Below are 26,021 nucleotides of genomic sequence, written 5' to 3' on the forward strand. Positions count from 1 at the left end.
GGGTATTTGGAGGGTTCCTTGTATTTAGGGTGAGTGGGAGGGGTATTTGGGGAGTTCTCTGTATTTAGGGTGATTTTGAGGGGTATTTGGAGGGTTCCTTGTATTTAGAGAGTTGGAGGGGTATTTGGGGGGTTCTCTGTATTTAGGGTGAGTGGGAGGGGTATTTGGGGGGTTCTCTGTATTTAGGGTGAGTTGGAGGGGTATTTGGGGGGTTCTCTGTATTTAGGGTGAGTTGGAGGGGTATTTAGGGGGTTCTCTGTATTTAGGGTGAGTTGGAGGGGTATTTGGAGGGTTCCTTGTATTTAGAGTGAGTTGGAGGGGTATTTGGGGGGTTCTCTGTATTTAGGGTGAGTTGGGGGGATTCTCTGTATTAAGAGTGAGTTGGAGGGGTATTTGGGGGGTTCTCTGTATTTAGAGTGAGTTGGAGGGGTATTTTGGGGTTCTCTGTATTTAGAGTGAGTTGGAGGGGTATTTGGAGGGTTCCTTGTATTTAGAGTGAGTTGGAGGGGTATTTGGGGGGTTCTCTGTATTTAGGGTGAGTTGGAGGGGTATTTGAGGGGTTCTCTGTATTTAGAGTGAGTTGGAGGGGTATTTTGGGGTTCTCTGTATTTAGAGTGAGTTGGAGGGGTATTTGGAGGGTTCCTTGTATTTAGAGTGAGTTGGAGGGGTATTTAGGGGGTTCTCTGTATTTAGGGTGAGTTGGGGGGGTTCTCTGTATTTAGAGTGAGTTGGAGGGGTATTTGGGGGGTTCTCTGTATTGAGTGAGTTGGAGGGGTATTTAGGGGGTTCTCTGTATTTAGGGTGAGTTGGGGGGGTTCTCTGTATTTAGAATGAGTTGGAGGGGTATTTGGGGGGTTCTCTGTATTTAAAGTGAGTTGGAGGGGTATTTTGGGGTTCTCTGTATTTAGAGTGAGTTGGAGGGGTATTTTGGGGTTCTCTGTATTTAGAGTGAGTTGGAGGGGTACCCCTGTATTTAAGAAGTGCCATGTAAGTTTAATAGTGAGGTTTTTTCCCTCAGTAATTTCCTGGTTACCAGCGGCAACGACCGGCGGCTGAAGTTCTGGGACCTGCGACGTCTCCCCGAGCCGATAAACAACATGAAGCGCTTCCACAGCACCGAGATCAGCTGGCTCCTCCCATACACGGGCGTGGTGGTGGCGCAGGACAATTGTTATGCCTCGTAAGTACCCAGCGTAGAGTCCAGCATCAGGCACAAATAGGTTCCATGGACTCCTATGGGACAGGCCACACGGGCCTATAGAATGGGAATGTACCTGATGAGATCTCTTCTCGTCTCTAGGCACGGCCTGTGTGGGATCCATTATGTGGACTCTGGTTTCCTTGGTTACAAGCCGTATTTTGTGACGCCGCGGAAAGGAACCGTCTGGGTGAGAAAAATTCTTCCCCTCTGGTACCAGGAGCCTCCGCTTTTATTTAACTTCTGTTGTAAAGTGATCTGATTGGGCCCCACAATCCTCTTCTCTCATTAGTCCATCAGTCAGACAGTCGCTGTTTCTGATTGGCTGTGAGCAAAGGTCCATGTGATTGGCTGAAAGAACCAGTCAGTTGCTGCTGAATGTGGGGTCCAGTCTCTCACTCTCTTCTTGTCACTTCCAGAGCGTTTCTGGTTCTGATTGGCTGAGCTGCATCACTGCCGGGGACATTACTGGGGAAGTCATTGTCATTGTTCTGCCCAACCTCAATGTGCCCTCCATCAACACCAAGCGGCCCGGTGACCGGAAATTTGTAAGTACCTGAGCAGGAGGGACCCCCTTTAGCTTCATTAGTACCTGAGCAGGCGGGACCCCCTTTAGCTTCATTAGTTCCTGAGCAGGAGGGACCCCCTTTAGCTTCATTAGTACCTGAGCAGGAGGGACCCCCTTTAGCTTCATTAGTTCCTGAGCAGGAGGGGCCCCCCTTTAGCTTCATTAGTTCCTGAGCAGTAGGGGCCCCCTTTAGCTTCATTAGTTCCTGAGCAGGAGGGGCCCCCTTTAGCTTCATTAGTTCCTGAGCAGGAGGGGCCCCCCCTTTAGCTTCATTAGTTCCTGAGCAGGAGGGGCCCCCCTTTAGCTTCATTAGTTCCTGAGCAGGAGGGGCCCCCTTTAGCTTCATTAGTTCCTGAGCAGGAGGGGCCCCCTTTAGCTTCATTAGTTCCTGAGCAGGAGGGGCCCCCTTTAGCTTCATTAGTTCCTGAGCAGGAGGGGCCCCCTTTAGCTTCATTAGTTCCTGAGCAGGAGGGGCCCCCTTTAGCTTCATTAGTTCCTGAGCAGGAGGGGCCCCCTTTAGCTTCATTAGTTCCTGAGCAGGAGGGGCCCCCTTTAGCTTCATTAGTTCCTGAGCAGGAGGGACCCCCTTTAGCTTCATTAGTACCTGAGCAGGAGGGACCCCCTTTAGCTTCATTAGTTCCTGAGCAGGAGGGGCCCCCCTTTAGCTTCATTAGTTCCTGAGCAGTAGGGGCCCCCTTTAGCTTCATTAGTTCCTGAGCAGGAGGGGCCCCCTTTAGCTTCATTAGTTCCTGAGCAGGAGGGGCCCCCTTTAGCTTCATTAGTTCCTGAGCAGGAGGGGCCCCCTTTAGCTTCATTAGTTCCTGAGCAGGAGGGCCCCCTTTAGCTTCATTAGTTCCTGAGCAGGAGGGGCCCCCTTTAGCTTCATTAGTTCCTGAGCAGGAGGGGCCCCCTTTAGCTTCATTAGTTCCTGAGCAGGAGGGGCCCCCTTTAGCTTCATTAGTTCCTGAGCAGGAGGGCCCCCTTTAGCTTCATTAGTTCCTGAGCAGGAGGGGCCTTTAGCTTCATTAGTTCCTGAGCAGGAGGGGCCCCCCTTTAGCTTCATTAGTTCCTGAGCAGGAGGGGCCCCCTTTAGCTTCATTAGTTCCTGAGCAGGAGGGGCCCCCTTTAGCTTCATTAGTTCCTGAGCAGGAGGGGCCCCCTTTAGCTTCATTAGTTCCTGAGCAGGAGGGGCCCCCTTTAGCTTCATTAGTTCCTGAGCAGGAGGGGCCCCCTTTAGCTTCATTAGTTCCTGAGCAGGAGGGGCCCCCTTTAGCTTCATTAGTACCAGTGAGCTGTGGTACAATTGGATCCCATGTGTCACATGTAATGGGCGGATCCCTGCATGTTCCATTAGCTGTGGGTAAGAAGTGGTCCTCCAGCACATGGGGTGGGGTCTCGTGTGAGTGTTGCCATGGTGATAGTCTCTTCTGCCCGCAGCCGATCTATAAAGCAGATTTCCTGCCCCATGCCCCGGTGACCCCACAATGTGCTGCCACTGAGTTACCCGCGGGGCCCCTGGCACAGACCAGCGAGTGGGGGAGTCTCAAGCCAAAGTCATTCCGTGCCGCTGCCGACAGGTTTGGCCTCCGCTTCCAGGACATGGACATAGTGAGTAACTGATTGTTCTCCTCTGCTGTGTAGTGGCCACATGCGGGGTTAATTGTAGGGATGCACCGAATCCACTATTTTGGATTCGGCCGAACCCCCGAATCCTTCTCAAAAGATTTGGCCGAATACCGAACCAAATCCTACTTTGCATATGTAGATTAGGGGTGGGAAGGGGAAAACATTTTTTACTTCCTTGTTTTGTGACAAAAAGTCACGTGATTTCCCTCCCCGCCCCTAATTTGCATATGCAAATTAGGATCCTGGATTCTAATTTGCACACAGAATCTGTTAGTTTCCAAATCCTCTCTTTCCTCCCCACCAATGAATCAGTCATTCCCCTCTCTTGGTAGGGAATCCCATAACCTGACTGCCCTTACAGTAAAGAACCCCTTCCTATACTGATGGTGAGATCTCCTTTCCTCCCACCAATGAATCACTCAGTCCCCTCTCTTGGTAGGGATTCCCATAACCTGACTGTCCTTACAGTAAAGAACCCCTTCCTATGCTGATGGTGAGATCTCCTTTCCTCCCCACCAATGAATCACTCAGTCCCCTCTCTTGGTAGGGATTCCCATAACCTGACTGTCCTTACAGTAAAGAACCCCTTCCTATGCTGATGGTGAGATCTCCTTTCCTCCCCACCAATGAATCACTCATTCCCCTCTCTTGGTAGGGAATCCCATAACCTGACTGTCCTTACAGTAAAGAACCCCTTCCTATGCTGATGGTGAAATCTCCTTTCCTCCCCACCAATGAATCACTCATTCCCCTCTCTTGGTAGGGAATCCCATAACCTGACTGTCCTTACAGTAAAGAATCCCTTCCTATGCTGATGGTGAGATCTCCTTTCCTCCCCACCAATGAATCACTCATTCCCCTCTCTTGGTAGGGAATCCCATAACCTGACTGTCCTTACAGTAAAGAACCCCTTCCTACACTGATGGTGAGATCTCCTTTCCTCCCCACCAATGAATCACTCATTCTCCTCTCTTGGTAGGGAATCCCATAACCTGACTGCCCTTACAGTAAAGAACCCCTTCCTATGCTGATGGTGAGATCTCCTTTCCTCCCCACCAATGAATCTCTCATTCCCCCTCTCTTGGTAGGGAATCCCATAACCTGACTGTCCTTACAGTAAAGAACCCCTTCCTATGCTGATGGTGAGATCTCCTTTCCTCCCCACCAATGAATCTCTCATTCCCCCTCTCTTGGTAGGGAATCCCATAACCTGACTGTCCTTACAGTAAAGAACCCCTTCCTATGCTGATGGTGAGATCTCCTTTCCTCCCCACCAATGAATCACTCATTCCCCTCTCTTGGTAGGGAATCCCATAACCTGACTGTCCTTACAGTAAAGAACCCCTTCCTATGCTGATGGTGAGATCTCCTTTCCTCCCCACCAATGAATCTCTCATTCCCCCTCTCTTGGTAGGGAATCCCATAACCTGACTGTCCTTACAGTAAAGAACCCCTTCCTATGCTGATGGTGAGATCTCCTTTCCTCCCCACCAATGAATCACTCATTCCCCCTCTCTTGGTAGGGAATCCCATAACCTGACTGCCCTTAAAGTAAAGAACCCCTTCCTATGCTGATGGTGAGATCTCCTTTCCTCCAACTATAGTGGGTCCCTCTGTACAAGTTTAGTAGATTGAGGGGCAGTGGTGAGTTAGGGCCCATGAGTTACCAATAAAAGGTCCTGCATGTGTCATTAGATTGTGAGCTCTGCAGTAATGGCTGGATATGGTATATGTGGGGCTCTAGTATAATCTGTCGGCAGGCGAATGACACGGCTCTTCTCTCTCAGAGGGACTTTAAGAGACTGCTGAGCCGGGAGCCAGTGAAGAGGATGCACTCTAATGAGACTAAGGGGGATCTGAACATGGAGCGGGTGCAGATAGAGGCTGTACACAAGGTGAGTGAGACTCCTCCCTTTTTACATTGCTCCTCCCTAAGCCTATACAGTGGGTGTGGCCCAGAGTGTGGCATCAATGAGAGTGGTTTACTTGCTCCCAGGACTCCGGGGGAGCAGAATGGGCTGCTGTGAGACAAATGGGAGGCTTGTGGGACAGAGTTGTGACTGTAACTGATCAGTCTCTCGTATGTTTCCTCATTAGGTGAGATTTAGCCCAAATCTGGACACATACGCGTGGGTGGCATCTGGGGGCCACTCTGGGCTACTGAGAGTCCATTGTATCCAGGGACTAATGACGTCGGTGGGTCGGAAGCTGATCCAGGAGAAGAGCTCACAGTTCAGAGCAATGTTTGAGCAGAGTGAGCCAATCAGGGAGTGCGATTTCAACGCTGAGGTGCAGCACTGTGTGATACAGGTGTAGTGACTCATTTACTGGGGCCCTCCTGCCTCCTGAGGGCCAATCTGCTCTTAGTACAGCGAGAATCACGGCCAGTCATTGTGCCCGCGGGCCACTAACTGTATCACGTGTGTAAGGAGCACACGGGGGCCCCACGGGATCTGTGGAACTGGCGCAGTGTAACTTGGGAGCCCCCCAGCTGTGTATAAATGGGGCCCAGCAGTACAAATGCCTGTAGTTGGTCCTAGCGCTGGAGGATTCTGGGGGTTTCTAAGCTAATGTTATTGGTTGGGGCATCCTGTTAGCCCTGCCCCCAAGGTATTTGTGGACCAACCAGGAGCAAGAGTGAGTTATTGTTACTGCCCCCAGGCCTCAGAGGAAAGGGTTAATTTGGTAAATCTCTTTTACTGCTTATAACGTTGCATTTCCCCTTTTATATGTTTTCTATTTTAACTGTTTTTTAACCTAGAAATTTGTTTTACTCGCTGCCCGGCCTGGGTTCACTGGGCACGAGACTTGGCCACTAACCCAAAGCACTTGGCCTCGACTTTACTCTCTCTATTCCCAGTACTGGGAGGGGCACAGTCTGCCCCAATTATGTCCAGCCCCACTCACTATTGTTATTTGGGTAAATAAATGGTAAATAAATGGCAATTGATAAGGTTAATGTGCCTCTTGCACCCCCACTTTCTGTGCCTTTAGAATAATAAGCCCCCCAGTTGCTTCTACCTTTTATTTCCTGCACTTATGTTGGGGGGGGGGTTATTGTGCGTATGGTCTGCCCTTTCCTACTTACCCCCAAGATTACCTGAAAATGGGGGGGGGGGGGGCACACTGTCTGTAGGGGCCCCAGTGTTACACATTCCCCTCTTTTTCTATTGGCTCATGTTGAGCTGTGCTGGGGGGGGTCCACTGTCTGTTTATTAAAATGTTCATTTTTTCAGTTTGTCTGTTTTGTTTCCTGGGGGGGGGGATTACAGGGCCCTTGGGCCCCCGAGACAAAAGAACAGCAGGAACCAACATTCCTTATCTCCTCCCCATCTCTTTCCTTGGCCCTTGCTTTATGGCTCGGGGAGGTGGGAGGAGACTTGGCCTCGATTTATTCCTAGGGAAGGTGGGAGGAGACTTGGCCTCGATGTATTCCTAGGGAAGGTGGGAGGAGACTTGGCCTCGATGTATTCCTAGGGAAGGTGGGAGGAGACTTGGCCTCGATTTATTCTTGGGGAAGGTGGGAGGAGACTTGGCCTCGATGTATTCCTAGGGAAGGTGGGAGGAGACTTGGCCTCGATGTATTCCTAGGGAAGGTGGGAGGAGACTTGGCCTCAATGTATTCCTAGGGAAGGTGGGAGGAGACTTGGCCTCGATGTATTCCTAGGGAAGGTGGGAGGAGACTTGGCCTCGATGTATTCCAGGGGAAGGTGGGAGGAGACTTGGCCTCGATGTATTCTTGGGGAAGGTGGGAGGAGACTTGGCCTCGATGTATTCCTAGGGACGGTGGGAGGAGACTTGGCCTCGATTTATTCCTAGGGAAGGTGGGAGGAGACTTGGCCTCCATTTATTCCTAGGGAAGGTGGGAGGAGACTTGGCCTCCATTTATTCCTAGGGACGGTGGGAGGAGACTTGGCCTCGATGTATTCCAGGGGAAGGTGGGAGGAGACTTGGCCTCGATGTATTCTTGGGGAAGGTGGGAGGAGACTTGGCCTCGATGTATTCCTAGGGACGGTGGGAGGAGACTTGGCCTCGATGTATTCCTAGGGAAGGTGGGAGGAGACTTGGCCTCGATGTATTCCTAGGGAAGGTGGGAGGAGACTTGGCCTCGATGTATTCCTAGGGAAGGTGGGAGGAGACTTGGCCTCGATGTATTCCTGGGGAAGGTGGGAGGAGACTTGGCCTCGATGTATTCCTAGGGACGGTGGGAGGAGACTTGGCCTCCATTTATTCCTAGGGACGGTGGGAGGAGACTTGGCCTCCATTTATTCCTAGGGAAGGTGGGAGGAGACTTGGCCTCCATTTATTCCTAGGGACGGTGGGAGGAGACTTGGCCTCGATGTATTCCTAGGGAAGGTGGGAGGAGACTTGGCCTCGATGTATTCCTTGGGAAGGTGGGAGGAGATTTGGCCTCGATTTATACCTAGGGAAGGTGGGAGGAGACTTGGGCTCGATGTATTCCTAGGGAAGGTGGGAGGAGACTTGGCCTCGATGTATTCCAGGGGAAGGTGGGAGGAGACTTGGCCTCGATGTATTCCTAGGGACGGTGGGAGGAGACTTGGCCTCGATTTATTCCTAGGGAAGGTGGGAGGAGACTTGGCCTCCATTTATTCCTAGGGAAGGTGGGAGGAGACTTGGCCTCCATTTATTCCTAGGGACGGTGGGAGGAGACTTCGCCTCGATTTATTCCTAGGGAAGGTGGGAGGAGACTTGGCCTCGATTTATTCCTAGGGAAGGTGGGAGGAGACTTGGCCCTGATTTATACCTTGAGAAGGTGGGAGGAGTCTTGATGTTGCTTTACTGTTGGGCTGAAAGTAGGAGTCTCCATTTCAGTATGCTTCTCTTTATTCTCTTGGATCCCGTGGGGCAGTAATTTGACACCATTGTGTATTTTAAGGGACTTTATTAAAAAGACCAGACACAGATACAAACGCACAAAATCCACACACGACACACCCAGAACAACACAACTGGTTACATGAAACATCAATGGATCATGAATGTGCCCAGTGTGAGGCCGGTAGCAGCAGTAATACAGGGGCACATTGACTCATTTAGCTCCTCCTCTTCCTGTATTAGTCCTTCCCATTTCCAGCTGCTCCGCAGGGGCAGGGATTTGTCTAATGGGGGGAGGGCAGAGTCTGAATGAAACCCACACACAATGCCCTTGGCTTTTTTTCCCTTTAATATTTTTTGTGGGTCAGTGGCCATAAAAGCAGAATCTTGTGTGGGATTGTTAATTTGGGGAGCAGAACCCACATGGACCCCCCATTAGAGGCCAATGAAGTGCCTGTTCTAGGGCCCAGATGAGCAGTGTGACCCCTTCATTCTCCCTGTAGCCACTGGTGCTGGACTCTGGGCCAAGGAAAGACAAGCGGCAGAAGAGCTTACACTTAACGTCACAGAACCACATGACTGGGTCACAAACACGGCACGGGGGGATTGTTTGGTACATTAGGGGCCACAACTCCAGTATAAAGACAATACATAGTTGTACATGCCTGGGACCAATTACACACATTACAGGACGACACAATAGAACCAACACACGGGCAGCGGTGCAGATCAGTCCATTGAGTGACAGTTGGGGGGCAGCCAGGTCCAGGGGGGAATGGGACATTTCGGTTTGTATATGTCCCTCATTATAGAAGCGAGGGGGTCCCATATAATGAATTCTTTCCTCAAATGCAGCAACTCTCTACCCTTACAACAAGAGAGGGGCCACATTCCCGGTCCTACCTTGTTCTTGGGGTGCATAGGGGGCCTTTCTGGATTTGTACTGCACCATTGCACCTGCTGGTACCACACAAGGTCTCTGTGATCCACTCGGCAAGGGAAGAGCAATTGGAGAGGTCCCCAAACTGTTTAATGCCAAGTCACATGACTGGTAGCCCGGCTCTGACAGACAAACACCAGACACACGGACAGGATCTCACAAGACGACAGCGAGTCAGAGGGTTATGATCACGTTATGATGTCACTGACGCATCACTTTGGAATGTCGGCCGAAGCTGCTGTGGGGCAGAGAACCAGAGGGGCAGACCATGGGGCATCTTGAGTTATAGGGGGGGGTATGTAGGGCTTGAGATGAAGGGGTAAAGCCAATGATGGGCACAGCAGGGTAAATAATTAGAGCTGAGCAAGAGTTGGGCGGCTATTGATGACAGTGGAGAGGACAAGGGGCATTTGTTATGAGCAGGTTTGAGGGTGGAACATAGATGGGGGGCAGTTATTGAAATTGAATGTGTAGGATGGTACAAATCTGATGGCAGTTGCTTCAGCTATAGAGAGGGAGGGGCCAATCCTTCCATGAGGCAAAGTGAGAAAGCTCAGGTGGCAGTTAGTGACCGGTTACAAAAGCCTCTGGTAACTATAAGAGTTTATATCTGTTTTTTATAAAATAGAGATTTGGTTCAGGGAGTGCAATAGCGATGCAGCCCCCCCCCACTCTGATACCAAAGAAGAAATCACAGAACTGATAAGGGGGCGTCATTGGGGCTGTTGCCTCAGGTGGAGGAGGGGCACAGGGCAATAGTTGTTCAGCTGTTCCATTGAGAGGATGAAGGACAGGAGTAGGGTGACCACTGGTACAGAATTAGGGGGTGTTGGTGACAACTGTGGTACATTAAGTTGGGTAGAAGTAGGAGGTAGGTGTGGGGGCACTACATGAGTTGGGTGGCCATTGGCAGGACTGCTCCAGTCAGCAGATTCTCGTTGGGCAGCAAAAAGCCTCCTCAGATAAAAGGAGATAAATTCTCTCCAGAATCTGCTCTAGTGATAGAGCCCCCTCAAATGAAAAAGAGATATACTAGGGGATGGGTCAAGGGGCAGAATCAAGGCAACAGCAGACCCTGAGATGCCCCTGTCTACTGGTACCACTGATCAAGAGAGAGAGGATGAGAAGATACAGGAGTTGGGGGGAGGTTAGAGACATGAGTCATGTGACAGGTAGGTACCAGATATGGACCAGAGGTTGGTGTATCATCACATGTTCTGCATCTCAAGCCATCACTGCCATTTGCTTTCAATGAGCCTGTGTGGAGGTCCCCAAAACCACTTGTAGAAGCCTAATTTCAGGCTTTAGGTGCCCCTAACAGTGATATATAATTTTACTGATGGGGCCTAGGGGGCCCCTTCATACAGGTAATTACAGAGCTTGGTGGTACCAGTGGATCCATCATGGGATGTCCAGCCGACAGGGCCTCGGCAGTTGTTGGACTGCAACTCCCAGCTTCCCCAGGTGGGACATCTCTGATTTACAATGTTTTATTCCTTGTGTTGGGGGATTCCAATCTCTCACCCATGTGCTGCTATTGTGCCACTCAACACCAGTGGGTCATTATTAGGGGAAACCAATGTTCACTGGGGGGGTGACCCTGAGAAACCAATTACTGGGGGCATAGCCAATATAAGTAATGAATAACACTGGGCAGTGCAGAGCTAAATGCCCCATCATGCAGCTGTGGTGCAAGGTGCCCCTGTTGGGCCAATGACTTGGATGTGTGTGTGCAAGGAAGTGGTACCCCCCAAACAAATTGCACCTATAAGGAGAACAGACTCCATTTCCCAGAATTCCCTTCCCTGGCAGCAGCCTTACTGAATCCAGGAAGAAGCAAGTCTCTGTTGGCCAATTGATTATTCACCGACATCCCAGGATATAAGCCTTAATTAATGCCCAATCCCAGTCCTGCAATGGAAGGTGCAACACAACAAGGTTGACTCCGATCTTACCTTACATTGAGTTTTATCTCAACGCCATCTCTAATCACAGATCCTACAATTCCCTAAAGAAACTACAGATGAGACAATGACATCAGAGTTGGCTCCAACGCTTGTGTTTTACCTCATTGTGGCTTCTACTTCAGAAATAACCAATGGAATGATGGTGTGTGGCAGCTCAGCAAGGTCAGCTTCATCTCTCATCATGCTCTATAATGGATTTCCATACAAGAGGAACTAGTAGATACATAGCATGAGACTGAAGATACCCCTGAATGAGTCTGGAAGGACAGCGAAGGGCACTTGAGTTGTTGATGGACTGGAACTTAGGATGGTCCTCATGGTCTTCACTAAATCAAATGTAGCAATGTAGCATGGATCTCGATGACCAGCCAGATGGGCATGTGTTGGTGTTGCCCTTTGTCAGTGCCGTTGTTAGCAGTAGGGCACCACACTCTCTGGTTCTGCTGTGGGTGATTTATGGCAAGGTCCTCATGGAGAAAGACATAACCCTCAGCCCAGGGGGTCCTGGCACTGCTGGCATTCCTCCATCTCTTCTAAGTATCTCTCCACTTGAATGGTGCAGTGGGAGAACTCAAACTTGCTCTGCAGAAGCTCCGTGGCCTCTCTCACCACCAGCTCAGACTCTATGGTTTCATCTGACAAGGAAATAGAAGAGACGTTTGGAAAGCAGACAAGGCTGCCCTGCCTATAACTGCCCCTCCTGCTGCCATTCTGCCTATAATCTCCACTCCTCCATTAGTGCCACAGCATCAACAAGAGCAGGGCATCAGGCTGGGGAGGAAGAGGTAGTAGAGTTCGGTGCCATTAGACCTGGTTCTGGCAGTATTTAAGCTATAAGAGCAGCCAACTCCTGTTCAGGGAAGTCCAAGGAGCATCCTCTTCCAGCTTCTTCTCCCGTCAATGTTAAGTGAAATCCCCCAGTTTTTGTTAAGGTTTGTGAACACGGAGCAAAGAAAGAAGCAGCAGGAAGAGGATTGCTCCACAGTGCTCACTGGGAAGTACCCCAGGTCAGGGCAGATTTCTGCTAACAGGAGCCCCGGCCCAGGGTATCTGCTAAATGATTACAGTCAATGGGAGGTGCCTGACAATTGGCACCCACAGGAAACTTTCCTTCAAAGTCTATCTAACTAGTTGCCCAGACTCCATCATGGGGGCAGGTAGCTAAGGGAAGTGCCCTCGGGTTCCTTTTGTAACAGAGGAACAATAAAAGCCCTGCCCCTAACTGCCTCCAGACAGAGGACAGAATTGCTCACCTATAGCCAGATGAACGGTCATAGCATTCTGGCTGAGCGTTAGAGCCCAGAGACGCAGACTGTGCACGGAACGGACCCCTCGCACGGAAAGCAGAACCTCCTTTACTGAGTTGTAGGCAATGCTGCGGGGGGCACCTGGGATTCAGAAGAGGCAACAAACAGAATTAAAGGCAAACGTCACTCAATCCTGTAGTTTAAGGCAGTGTAGGTAGTGGCATAGAGTGATTGTGCACCATTTGGCGTCATTTTCTCTCTTTCACCTTCTCTCTTCTTTTCCTTCTCTTATTTCCCCTTTATCTGTCCTTTTGTATTTCTCTCCTTTTCTATTCTCCCCATGGGTTCAACCTTATTCTCCCCATTCTTTTCTTCTCTGTTCTCCCCATGGGTTCAACCTTATTCTCCCCATTCTCTCCTTTTCTATTCTCCCTAGGGATTCAACCTTATTCTCCCCTTATTGTCTCACTTCTTCTTCTCCTGCCTTATTTCTTCCCATCTTTAAAGCCCTTTTATCTTCCCCTTTGTGTTTCTCTCCTTCTCCCCTTTAGTATTTCCCCTCATTTGTTTGATCTTATCTCCATCACCCCCTATATCTCTTCCCCTTCCTGATCTTCTCTCCCATTGCTCAATTCCTACTCATCTTTCCAACAACTGTTGACTTTTCTCTTTTGCCCTTAACTACCAGCCCTGGGTAAATACCCTGCACTACATTCCTGCCAGGGAAATGATCTGCAAGACCAGGAAGGGAATCTGGGGAATTTCAGCCAATTTGCCAAAAGGAGGCAACTTACCTTCCATCAACACCCAGAAGACATCGCGGAGTATGGTGACTGTGGTCGCAAGGACAAAGACAGAGAAGAGGAAGGTGCAGAGCGGATCAGCGATCTTATATTGAGGCTGCAAACAAAGGAAACATTTAAAACAAGTAATCCAATCTGCAACCTCAAACCCCATTAAAGGTTCTCCTCCAATTACTCTTAAACTCCTTGTCACCTTGAAGTAGATAACAATGGCTGCCACCATGACCCCAATGCTCTGCAGGAGATCACCAATCACATGAATGAAAGCTGCCCTCACACTGGTGTTTCCATGAGGCCCCAGATGCAGCGCAAGGGAGTTGGATGGACTTTCTCCAATCTTCTCATAACCAGAGCCATGACTGTGGCCATGGAAGGCCGAGGACTGGTGGAGGATGTAGGCCATGCTGAGAAAGACACAAGGAGAGAAGTCTCATTGGGTGCAAATGTGATTGGATCCATGCTGGACTGTGTAGGAGAAGATTGGGCTTGGATACAGTTAAAAGGAATCATTTAAAGGAGAACTGGTGCGTATTATATAGGGGCAGAGACATGGGGTTCCTGATACTCACATAACATTGACTCCAACGGCACAGCCAGATGTAATCAGCATGACATTGCCGTCAATATCATAATCGTTATTGATAATACGAGCGGTGGCCAAATACACCAGCACCCCGGTCACAATCCAGATGGAGAACACAGAGGCCAAAGCACCAAGGATCTCTGCAACCATGAAGAGTAGGATGAATGGGCAAATGTTATTACTTAGATAACGGGGTACAGTAAGTATATGTTTATTATATATATTAAGTATAAGTTATTTTCATCATTTTAAAACAAGTGACAAGTTGCCCTTTTCCTCAAACCAAACAATATCATAATACATGAACACCCTCCCATGGAGACCCCCATACACATATTATCACAGCTTTCCTATTCTATATATTGTCCATAAAAATGACTTTCCTCTTTATGGGACTTACCAGATCGGTGCCACCCAAAGTTCATAGTCTTAGTTGGTGGTCGAGTAGAGACCCAGAGGGAGAAGATGCTGACACACATACTGCCCAGGTCTGTGAGAAGGTGGGCAGCATCTGTCATGATGGCCAAGCTGTGAGCCAGTGACCCACCTAATGACAAAAGAGACCCCAACATAAGTCACACGTGCCCCTTAGGCTCCTTCTCTACCAGCAACATAGTACAGGGCCCTCACCTACAATCTCTCCAATCATGAAGATAAAACACACAGCACAGGCAAAGTAGAGCTTCCTCCGAGCCTGCAGCTTCTGTTGGGTCTCAGCAGAGGACAGGGAGGCCCCATGGCAGTGTCGTGGCACAGGTCTCTCCAGCTCAATGGACACTGTGGAGCTGCCGTTCTGGAAGGGAAAGTCTGGGAACAAATCTTTGGTGCCTTTGAAAAGACTGAGGGGAGGGAGATAGAAATTCAAGGTCTCAATATGAAGTCAACTGCTATTGGGTCTGAGCTAAAGACACATCGTCTTAAAGGCTAGTAGGCACTAGGAGTTCTTCTTATGGTGGAAGCTTCTAATGCAAATATGTGATACTTGAATCTTCTATGAAATATCTATTCAACCCCTTTGGGCAAAATTTGGGGTAGATTTATCAAAGGTCGAGGTGAATTTTCGAATGAAAAAAAATCGAATTTTGAGTTATTTTTTGTGTACTTCGACTAGGGAATAGTCCAAATTCGATTCGAATTTGAAAAGAATTCAAAAATCAAAATTTATCATGTACTGTCTCTTTAAAAATTCAACTTTGACCATTCGTCATCTAAAACCTGCCAACTTGCTGTTTTAGCCTATGGGGGACCTCCTAGAACTAATTTGGAGTCAATTTGTGGACTTTGAAAAACTGCAGGTTTTTTTGGGAAAAACTTCTAATTGAATTTGATCAAATGCATGTTCCTTCGATTCTTATGTTTCGAATTCATTCGAATACGGCCCTAATTGATCGAAAATGGATCTATTTGACCAAAAGAAACTTCGACTTAATTTCGGTTGGTCTTTTTGAATTCGAATTTCAAAGTTTTTTCAATTTGAAATTCGACCCTTGATAAATATGCCCCTGAGAGTATAAAATTGCACATAAAAGAAGATCATGTTTACATTAACATATTGTATGTTAAAGATGGACCTATCCTAAGCAGCTCTTCAACTGGTCCCTGATGACCTGCAATTGCGGCTGGAGGGGGGGCTGTAAAAAAAATGTTTTTTCAATTATACCACTGAATGATTACCTTTGCTATTAGAGAAAATACTACAAAGAGTGCTGAAATCAAGAAGGTATCAATAGAAAATGTGGAACTGATTGCTTCACTTGCAAAGACTAATGCCAAAACTGCTGGTGTATCAATAGTAAAAAGATGAGAAGCAAGAGGAATAAATGGAAATATTTTGGTTATAAGGCAGATGTTTTCCCTAGGGGCAGATTTAATAAAGGGTCGAATAGTAAATTCAAATTAGCTTTCCCAGCTATAGTCAGGTGATCCCACTGGTGTCTAATAAAAGGGCAGCCAAGTTTGGGAGTTTTACTTTGAAAGTAGCAAGTAAGTTGCAGGTAAAACTTAGTCCCTGTGTAAAATGTATAATGAAGCAATAGAATTCTTAATGAATCAGATGAAAACTGAGTGTAGGACTGGCCAGATATGGGATGAGTTTATTATTAAATATATTGCAATATATGGACAAACAATCCCTGTGTTGTTTAAAGGGTAAGGCATTTTTCAGTAGCAGTAGCACAAAATGTCGCTGTCTTAAATATATTGATAATGGGTTGAGTGCAGAGGACTCTTGTATTTGTCTGTTTATATAATGTTATATATAACAAACAGTTCATATACTTTATTAATCAGTACATATACTGCATTATATAGAATTAGTTTATATACTACGTTTCATGTAACAATAATCAGTGCATAATTGCTTGGTGCATACGCTATTTTATATATATATATATGCTGAAGGAATAGCAGCAGTCTCATCTAAAAATGAACGATGCCTGGGTGCAAAAACCAAGAACAAAAATGTAAAACAGGAGTAAGTCTCGCACGGGGCTTAACAATCAATTAAAGGTTTTTATTTCACAGAGGGAAGAGCTGACGTTTCGGTCAACAATCTGACCTTTTTCAAAGTGGAGATTGCCGACCGAAACGAAACCTTTAATTGATTTTTAAGGCCTGTGAGTGCGAGACTTACTCCTGTTTTTTATATATATATATATATAAATATATTTTTATATATATATATATAGTGAAAAAGGATTGCGGCACTCACAGGGTTTTAGTGAAAAAACAAAAAATGTTTTATTATTAAGCCTCAACGTTTCGATCCCCCACAGGGATCGAAACGTTGAGGCTTGATAATAAAACAGCTGCATGTACTATATTATATATAATGGTGCATATACAATATTATATATCATGGTAGATATACTTTATTACATATAATAGTGTATATACAATATTATATATAATGGTGCATATACTGTATTATATATGATGCTGCATATAATATATCATGATGCAGATACTATATTATATATAATGGTGCATATACTTTATTACTGTATATTTAATGGTGCTTATACAATATTATATATCATGGTAGATATACTGTTATTATATATCATGGTGCATATACTATATTATATATAATGGTGCATATTCAATATTATATATCATTGTAGATATACTTTATTACATAAAATGGAGTATATACAATATTATATATCATGGTAGATATACAATATTATATATAATGGTGCATATACTGTATTATATATAATGGTGCATATATTGTATTATATATCATGGTGTGTATACAGTATTATATATAATGGTGCATATACTGTATTATATATAATGGTGCAAATATTATATTGTATATCATGGTGCAGATACTATATTATATATAATGGTAGATATACTGTATTATATATAATGGTCCATATACTTTATTACTGTATATTTAATGGTGCATATACAATATTATATATCATGGTAGATATACAATATTATATATAATGGTGCATATACTGTATTATTTATCATGGTGCATATACTATATTATATATAATGGTGCATATTCAATATTATATATCATGGTAGATATACTTTATTACATATAATGGTGTATATACAATATTATTTATAATGGTGCATATACTGTATTATATATCATGCTGCATATACTATATTATATATAATGGTGCAGATACTATATTATATATAATGGTAGATATACTGTATTATATATAATGGTGCATATACTTTATTACTGTATATTTAATGGTGCATATACAATATTATATATCATGGTAGATATACAATATTATATATAATGGTGCATATACTGTATTACTGTATTATATATCATGGTAGACATACAATATTATATATAATGGTGCATATACTGTATTATATATCATGGTGCATATACAATATTATATATCATGGTGCATATTCAATATTATATATCATTGTAGATATACTTTATTACATATAATGGTGTATATACAATATTATATATCATGGTAGATATATAATATTATATATAATGGTGCATATACTGTATTATATATAATGGTGCATATATTGTATTATATGTCATGGTGCATATACTGTATTATATATAATGGTGCATATACAATATTATATGACATGGTAGATATACAATATTATATATAATGGTGCATATACAGTATTATATAATATGGTAGATATACAATATTATATATAATGGTGCATATACTGTATTATATATAATGGTGCATATATTGTATTATATATCATGGTGTGTATACAGTATTATATATAATGGTGCATATACAATATTATATATCATGGCAGTTATACAATATTATATATAATGGTGCATATACTGTATTATATATCATGCTGCAAATATTATATTGTATATCATGGTGCAGATACTATATTATATATAATGGTAGATATACTGTATTATATATAATGGTCCATATACTTTATTACTGTATATTTAATGGTGCATATACAATATTATATATCATGGTAGATATACAATATTATAAATAATGGTGCATATACTGTATTATTTATCATGGTGCATATACTATATTATATATAATGGTGCATATACTATATTATATATAATGGTGCAGATACAATATTATATATAATGGTGCATATACTGTATTATATATAATGGTGCATATATTGTATTATATATAACGGTGTATATACTATATTATGTATAATGGTGCATATATGATGGTAAATCTACAATGAAAACCGCTGATTTTAAATGTTTCTTCATTTACACATTTCTTTGCTGTCCCACCTCTTTATACAATTCTTACTGTGTTTCCCAGATTTTATACAATTTATTTCTGGTCCCCTCAAAAAGGGTAAATTGGGGGTTCCACCATATAATAACCCAACTAATAATAACTCTAATACTAATAATAACTATGAGGACATTTTAGTAACAAATGATTTGTGGTTGTGAATAGAAGATTCCTGTACCCCCTCCCCCAGGCTGGAGATTTTGCGGATGGGTGCCCTGGAAATGGATTTGGCTGTTCATGTAATGGAGAGACTGAGACACAATAGACTTACTCTACATGTGCAGAAACAATTCACAGGAGACGGAATTAAAGGCAGAAATAATAATGGGGCAAATAAGGAGCCTTTCATCAGATCCAAGTGTAGTTACAAATACAAGTATCAAAGCAGTGAGAGGGGCACAAGGAGACATCACAGGGCAGTTAAGTGCCCAATTATCTCAATTGTCCCCAGAGTCTCATTCTCATCCCACAACTGAAGGACCAAGTGCTGTTTAACCCCTCGCTGCTCAACTGTCAGCTTCTCAGTCGCCCCAGAGTCCACTTGTCTTCATGGACTAAATCTCTGCAACTGGGTTTCCAATGGACTTGCCCGAGGCCTCATTATACAAAGCAGTTCAGGCAGCAGCGGGCACAGGGGCACACGGGGTAATCACCCAAAACTCAACTCACACTCGTGATTCCTGATTACTGGCTGCTACACAATTCACATACAAATATATATATATATATACACCCTGATATATACACTGTACCCTATATGTACCCCTGATATAAGCACTGCACCCCCAGATACACCCGCACCCTGATATTTACAATGTACCCTATATGTACCCCTGATATAAGCACTGCACCCCCAGATACACCCGCACCCTGATATTTACACTGTACCCTATATGTACCCCTGATATAAGCACTGCACCCCCAGATACACCCGCACCCTGATATTTACACTGTACCCTATATGTACCCCTGATATAAGCACTGCACCCCCAGATACACCCGCACCCTGATATTTACACTGTACCCTATATGTACCCCTGATATAAGCACTGCACCCCCAGATATGCCGTGCTATGAGCAATGCAGATGTGCCAGTGACATATCTATTGGGGCAGATGTGAATCGGGGGCTGCAGATTGGGGGGGGGTCTCACCTCTTTATCCGGATGCTGCTCCCAGTCTTCTCCTGATGCACCAGCCGCTGGGTTTCGGAATCAGCCCCAGGATTCATCATTGCTTTGCTTTTGGGTCACATCACCAGCCTGAGTCGCAGGAATAGGGGGAAGGAGTCCGATCACTGCGTCTCCCCACTGGGCTGGTAATTGGGAATCACTGGGCTGTACAGCGCGTGGCACTTGCAGCCAATCCTGCGGCGTCACTCAGACTTGTGTATCCAGTGCAACAATGCAGTCCTGTGCCGACTGCCACACTGCGCATCCCATACCAAATGCAGCGAGTCCAGTGCCAACCAGAACACAATGCAGTGAGTTCGGGGCTACAGAGAGCTTGATCCAGTGCCAATCAGAACACAACGCAACAAGTCCAGTGCCAATCAGAACAGAATGCAGTGATGCCAGTGCCAATCAGAACAGAATGCAGTGATGCCAGTGCCAATCAGAACAGAATGCAGTGACACCAGTGTCAATCAGAACAGAATGCAGTGCTGCCAGTGCCAATCAGAACAGAATGCAGTGATGCCAGTGCCAATCAGAACAGAATGCAGTGATGCCAGTGCCAATCAGAACAGAATGCAGTGATGCCAGTGCCAATCAGAACAGAATGCAGTGATGCCAGTGCCAATCAGAACAGAATGCAGTGATGCCAGTGTCAATCAGAACAGAATGCAGTGATGCCAGTGCCAATCAGAACAGAATGCAGTGATGCCAGTGCCAATCAGAACAGAATGCAGTGATGCCAGTGTCAATCAGAACAGAATGCAGTGATGCCAGTGCCAATCAGAACAGAATGCAGTGATGCCAGTGCCAATCAGAACAGAATGCAGTGATGCCAGTGTCAATCAGAACAGAATGCAGTGATGCCAGTGTTGGAAGAGAAGGTGTCCCAGTGGGTCTGTAGGTTCTGGTGCCAGACAGGAGGGCACAGTAAAAGTGCAGAGAAAGAAGTGGAAGGGCTGCTGTGCAGAGTATATATATATATATTGATATGTGATATAAAGTTGTGTGTGTCTGTAAGAGAGAAGAGAATGTTCAGCAACTCCAGTCTCCCCCTGTCCCACGTCTTCTCCCCCCAATGATCAGTCCCAGTGTGAGCTCCTCCGACATTCCCCCCGTGTATCAGCTGCACCGTCAATTGCCTGTCGTTCCCAGTGTCATTCCCTCCGGAGCGAATGTCAGTGTCCCTCATGTACAGAGCCAGCCCCTTGTAGGAACAATAAGACCTCCAGCCTTCCTATACATAGAGGGCAAAACACCCGTCTCATTCCTCAACTGCCCCAGAATGGGAACTAAAATTCTTCCCATTAAATTACTTAAGTAACCCTGTGATTTCTCACTTGCCAAAAAGTCATCCAACCCTTCCTTGTACCTATCTAATGTATCAGCCTGTACCACTGATTCACTTCCCAGCTCTCCCTGTAACACCCCTTTCCCTCCTCTAATCTCATTGGCTCCCTCCTGTCTGCTGGGAGGAGCTACTGGTGAATAAAGCATCCGACCCTTCCTTGTACCTATCTAATGTATCAGCCTGTACCCCTGATTCACTTCCCAGCTCTCCCTGTAACACCCCTTTCCCTCCTCTAATCTCATTGGCTCCCTCCTGTCTGCTGGGAGGAGCTACTGGTGAATAAAGCATCCGACCCTTCCTTGTACCTATCTAATGTATCAGCCTGTACCCCTGATTCACTTCCCAGCTCTCCCTGTAACACCCCTTTCCCTCCTCTTATCTCATTGGCTCCCTCCTGTCTGCTGGGAGGAGCTACTGGTGAATAAAGCATCTGACCCTTCCTTGTACCTATCTAATGTATCAGCCTGTACCACTGATTCACTTCCCAGCTCTCCCTGTAACACCACTTTCCTCTAATCTCATTGGCTCCCTCCTGTCTGCTGGGAGGAGCTACTGGTGAATAAATCATCCGACCCTTCCTTGTACCTATCTAATATATCAGCCTGTACCCCTGATTCACTTCCCAGCTCTCCCTGTAACACCCCTTTCCCTCCTCTAATCTCATTGGCTCCCTCCTGTCTGCTGGGAGGAGCTACTGGTGAATAAAGCATCCGACCCTTCCTTGTACCTATCTAATGTATCAGCCTGTACCCCTGATTCACTTCCCAGCTCTCCCTGTAACACCCCTTTCCCTCCTCTAATCACATTGGCTCCCTCCTGTCTGCTGGGAGGAGCTACTGGTGAATAAAGCATCCAACCCTTCCTTGTACCTATCTAATGTATCAGCCTGTACCCCTGATTCACTTCCCATCTCTCCCTGTAACACCCCTTTCCCTCCTCTAATCTCATTGGCTCCCTCCTGTCTGCTGGGAGGAGCTACTGGTGAATAAAGCATCCAACCCTTCCTTGTACCTATCTAATGTATCAGCCTGTACCCCTGATTCACTTCCCAGCTCTCCCTGTAACATCCCTTTCCCTCCTCTAATCTCATTGGCTCCCTCCTGTCTGCTGGGAGGAGCTACTGGTGAATAAAGCATCCGACCCTTCCTTGTACCTATCTTATGTATCAGCCTGTACCACTGATTCACTTCCCAGCTCTCCCTGTAACACCCCTTTCCCTCCTCTAATCTCATTGGCTCCCTCCTGTCTGCTGGGAGGAGCTACTGGTGAATAAAGCATCCGACCCTTCCTTGCACCTATCTAATGTATCAGCTTGTACCACTGATTCACTTCCCAGCTCTCCCTGTAACACCCCTTTCCCTCTTGAACATGGAAACTCCTTTCCTCTAATACAGGGGTTCTCAAATACAACTTACAGGCAGTTTTGTGTGAAGTGAACACTATATTCTCTTTTGTTCTTCTCTCTATTCCTGGTACTGAATATATAAATATACATTACTTGCCCAAGTTACCAAGTAGCTACCCCCCCCCCCAACATTCCCAAACCAAGAGGGTGAATATGAAAATGCCGCTCCCTTTGCAGCTATAATTGCGCCGGTGCTTGTGGGAAGGTTGCACTACATGTTGCACCATGGTATTTGGGAGTTGTTGGGCTCAGTCAGGTTCTTCCCATCTCAAAAGCATTGTTTATGGACCCAGCTCTGTGCATGCGTGGGGGGGGCATTATTGTGCTGAAACTGGAAGACCCCCCTCCCCCATAACTGTCCCATGGAATTAAAATTGGCATTATATATTCCGGCAGTGATTATTTGGGTCTAAATGTGCAGAGATTGAGTACCTGCCCCTCAGGTAAGTGCACCCCATCTGACAATCTCAAATGAACCTACAGTCCAATCACAACTGCTTCCACCTACTTTCTACTTATATCACTGTCTCACCCTGTAACAACATGACCAAACTTCTGACCTCAGACCTTCTCACCTTCTTCTGCCAATTCAAATACCCTCATCCCTGCACTTACCCACCTCTTTCATCTGTAACTTTCTGCTGCTTCTCTTCCATCTTCATACACACAATTCTCATACGCAATTAACCTTCCCTTGGTCTCCACTCTCCCACCAACTGTCCCCCAGTCTTCACTCTCCCACCAACTGTCCCCCAGTCTTCACTCTCCCACCAACTGTCCCCCAGTCTCCACTCTCCCACCAACTGTCCCCCGTCTCCACTCACAAACCAACTGTCCCCCAGTCTCCACTCTCCCACCAAATGTCCCCACTACTAAGTCTTCCTACTTTCATACACGCCCAAACATCTCAACACCTGTAATCTAGCCCAACACACTCTATTGAAACCGCACTCACCAAAGGCAAAGCTAAAGGTCCCTACTCCGTGACATTTTCTACTTGGCTGTCACTTGACACTGCTCTTCCTTGGTTTAACTAAACCCCCCCAATAAGAAAAGTTAGCTCGTGAGTAACATGTTCCTCTCCAACCCCTTGGATGTTGCTCCCAGTGGTCTCAAAGCAGTTGATTATTTTTAAATTCCAGGCTTGGAGGCAAGTTTTGGTTGTATAAAAACCAGTTGTACTGCCAAACAGAGTCTCAATGTAGGTTGATAATCCACATAGGGGCTACTAAATGGCCAATCACAGCCCTTATTTGGCTCCCCAAGAACATTTTTCATGTTAGTGTTGCTCCCCAACTCCTTTTACTTCTGAATGTTGCTCACAGGTTCAAAAGGTTGGGGATCCCTGCCCTAGATAGTCCCCCTCCCCGCTTCCCCCCCACATAGTTTATTACCCCTGAAAGTGTCTCAAATACATTGCTCACGTATCGTGCAGAGTAAGCGCAGTGGAGCTCATGGGCGCCATCTTCTGGATCATCTTCTTCTTCTGTAAGTGAACGTTGTCTGTCCAGTCTTTCCCTACATCGGAGCCACTCTATACTCCTGTCCTGTGTATAGATCCTGCTGCTGAGTGGCATTGCTTGTTATAGTGACATACATCAGTACACTGTATTGAATGCACTGGCAAATTCCAAAATATCCCATTACTGCATTAATTGCTTGATATGTGTCCCCCATAAAGCCAAGATCATTCCTGCCCATAATGCCATTCTCAAGAACAAAATCTTAAATTTGATTTAACAAACCTTTAAATAATATTTCCCCCCCACACACACTGATGTCAGACTTACAGGCGTATACTTGCCAGACTGAGACTGTCGTCCATTTATAAGTGATGGAATTACATCAGCTGACCTGCAATCCATTGGTGCAATATCAGATAAGAGAGAGGTCTCAGACAACAAGAGAACCCTGTGTTCTCGGACAACTTGCTTGAACTGAAGTGTAACACTGGCTTCTATACTCTTTATATAAAACAAAAACATGTCTATCTTTTTAATGGAGCCACATTCTTTACTCTCATCTTTGTACCGGTAACAGAGGGAAGAGACTTGTTATAAGACAGAGGTATACAGTAAGGTCCATAAATCTTAGGACAGGCAACTTTTTTCTAATTTTGGTTCTGTACATGACCACAATGAATTTTAAATGAAACAACTCAGATGCAGTTGAACTGCAGACTTTCAGCTTTAATTCAGTGGGTTGAACAAAAAGATTGTATAAAAATGTGAGGAACTAAAGTCTTTTTTTAACACAATCACTTCATTTCAGGGTCTCACAAGTAATTGGACCATTGAGTCAAAGTCTATTTCATGGGCAGGTGGGGCAATTCCTTGGTTATATCATTATCAATGAAGCAGATAAAAGCCCTGGAGTTGATTTGAGGGGGGGGGGTGTATGTGGAACAGACAACATGAGGACAAAGGAGCTCTCCATGCAGGTGAAACAAGTCCTCCTTAAGCTGCAAAAACAGAAAAAACCCATGTGAGAAATGTCTCCAATATTAGGAGAGGCAAAATCTCCAGTTTGGTACATGGTGAGAAAGAAAGAAATCACTGGTGAACTCAGCAACACAAAAAGACCTGGACGTCCATGGAAGACAACAGTGGTGGATGATCTCAGAATCATTTCCATGGGGAAGAGAAAGCCCTTCACAAGAGCCAAACAAGTGAAGAAGAGTCTCCAGGAGGTAGAGTCTCCATATCCAAGTCTACCATAAACAGAAGACTGTATGAAAGTAAATACAGAGGGGGCACTGCAAGGTACAAGCCACTCATAAGCATCAACAATACAAAGGCTACATTGGACTTTGCTAAAAATAACATCTAAAAAAGCCGCACAGTTGTGGAAAACCATTGTTTGGACAGATGAAACCAAGATGAAGCTCTAGCAGAATGATGAGTAAAAAAGTGTGGAGAAGGCTTGGGAAGAGCTGATGATCCAAAGCATAGCACAGTTGTGTATAAAACATTTGGGGGGCAGTGTGATGGCTTGGGGTGCATGGCTGCCAGTGGGACACTAGTGTTTATCCATCATGTGACACAGAAGCACAAGAATGAATTGTGAGCTCTTCAGAGACACTGTCTGCTCAAATCCAGCTAAATGCACTCACATTGATTGGGAGGCGTCTCATAATGAGCCAAAACATAGAGCCAAAGCAACCCAGGAGTTTATTAAAGCAAAGAAGTGGAATATTGAGCTGATGTGAAGCCAATTGAGCTGCATTTCACTTGTTGAAGACTAAACGTGGGACAGAAAGGCCACAAACAAAGAGCAAGTGAAAGAAGCGGCTGCAGTAAAGACCTGGCAGAGCATTAAACAGGAGCAAACCCACAATCTGCTGATGTCCATGAGTCCAACACTTCAGCCTGTCATTGCAGCAAAGGATTTTACACCAACTATTAGACATGAACATTTTATTTGTACAATTACTTGTGAGCCCCTGAAATGAAGGGATTGTGTTAAATAAAAAGCTTTAGTTTGTCATATTTTTATACAATCTTTTTGTTCAACCCACTGAATTAAAGCAGAAAGTCTGAAGTTCAACTACATCTGAGTTGTTT

General features: G+C 45.5%; 2 protein-coding genes across 3 annotated transcripts in view; one reads left to right on the plus strand and one right to left on the minus strand.

Moving 5' to 3' along the window:
• Positions 1-6,627, plus strand: part of gtf3c2.L (general transcription factor IIIC subunit 2 L homeolog) — a 32,526-nt gene extending 25,899 nt beyond the window's left edge. For both annotated transcript variants that reach the window (XM_041563680.1, XM_018262177.2), the window contains exons 14-19: positions 1,019-1,180; positions 1,301-1,388; positions 1,618-1,746; positions 3,204-3,374; positions 5,180-5,287; positions 5,490-6,627. In XM_041563680.1, the coding sequence (XP_041419614.1) occupies positions 1,019-1,180; positions 1,301-1,388; positions 1,618-1,746; positions 3,204-3,374; positions 5,180-5,287; positions 5,490-5,708 (877 nt within the window). In that variant the 3' untranslated portion in view covers positions 5,709-6,627. The remainder of the gene's footprint in view (positions 1-1,018; positions 1,181-1,300; positions 1,389-1,617; positions 1,747-3,203; positions 3,375-5,179; positions 5,288-5,489) is intronic.
• Positions 6,628-8,278: 1,651 nt separating this feature from the next.
• slc30a3.L (solute carrier family 30 (zinc transporter), member 3 L homeolog) lies at positions 8,279-21,121 on the minus strand. The gene is made up of 8 exons (XM_018262205.2): positions 19,685-21,121; positions 14,399-14,607; positions 14,169-14,315; positions 13,755-13,908; positions 13,379-13,589; positions 13,177-13,282; positions 12,389-12,523; positions 8,279-11,770 (listed from the first exon to the last, which is right to left on the minus strand). Exons 1-8 carry the CDS (start codon positions 19,762-19,764, stop codon positions 11,625-11,627), a joined length of 1,188 nt encoding a protein of 395 aa, XP_018117694.1. The 5' UTR covers positions 19,765-21,121; the 3' UTR covers positions 8,279-11,624.
• Between the last annotated feature and the right edge of the window lie 4,900 nt (positions 21,122-26,021).

This window comes from Xenopus laevis, chromosome 5L, assembly GCF_017654675.1.
Source record: "Xenopus laevis strain J_2021 chromosome 5L, Xenopus_laevis_v10.1, whole genome shotgun sequence".
Classification (NCBI taxonomy): Eukaryota; Metazoa; Chordata; class Amphibia; order Anura; family Pipidae; genus Xenopus; species Xenopus laevis.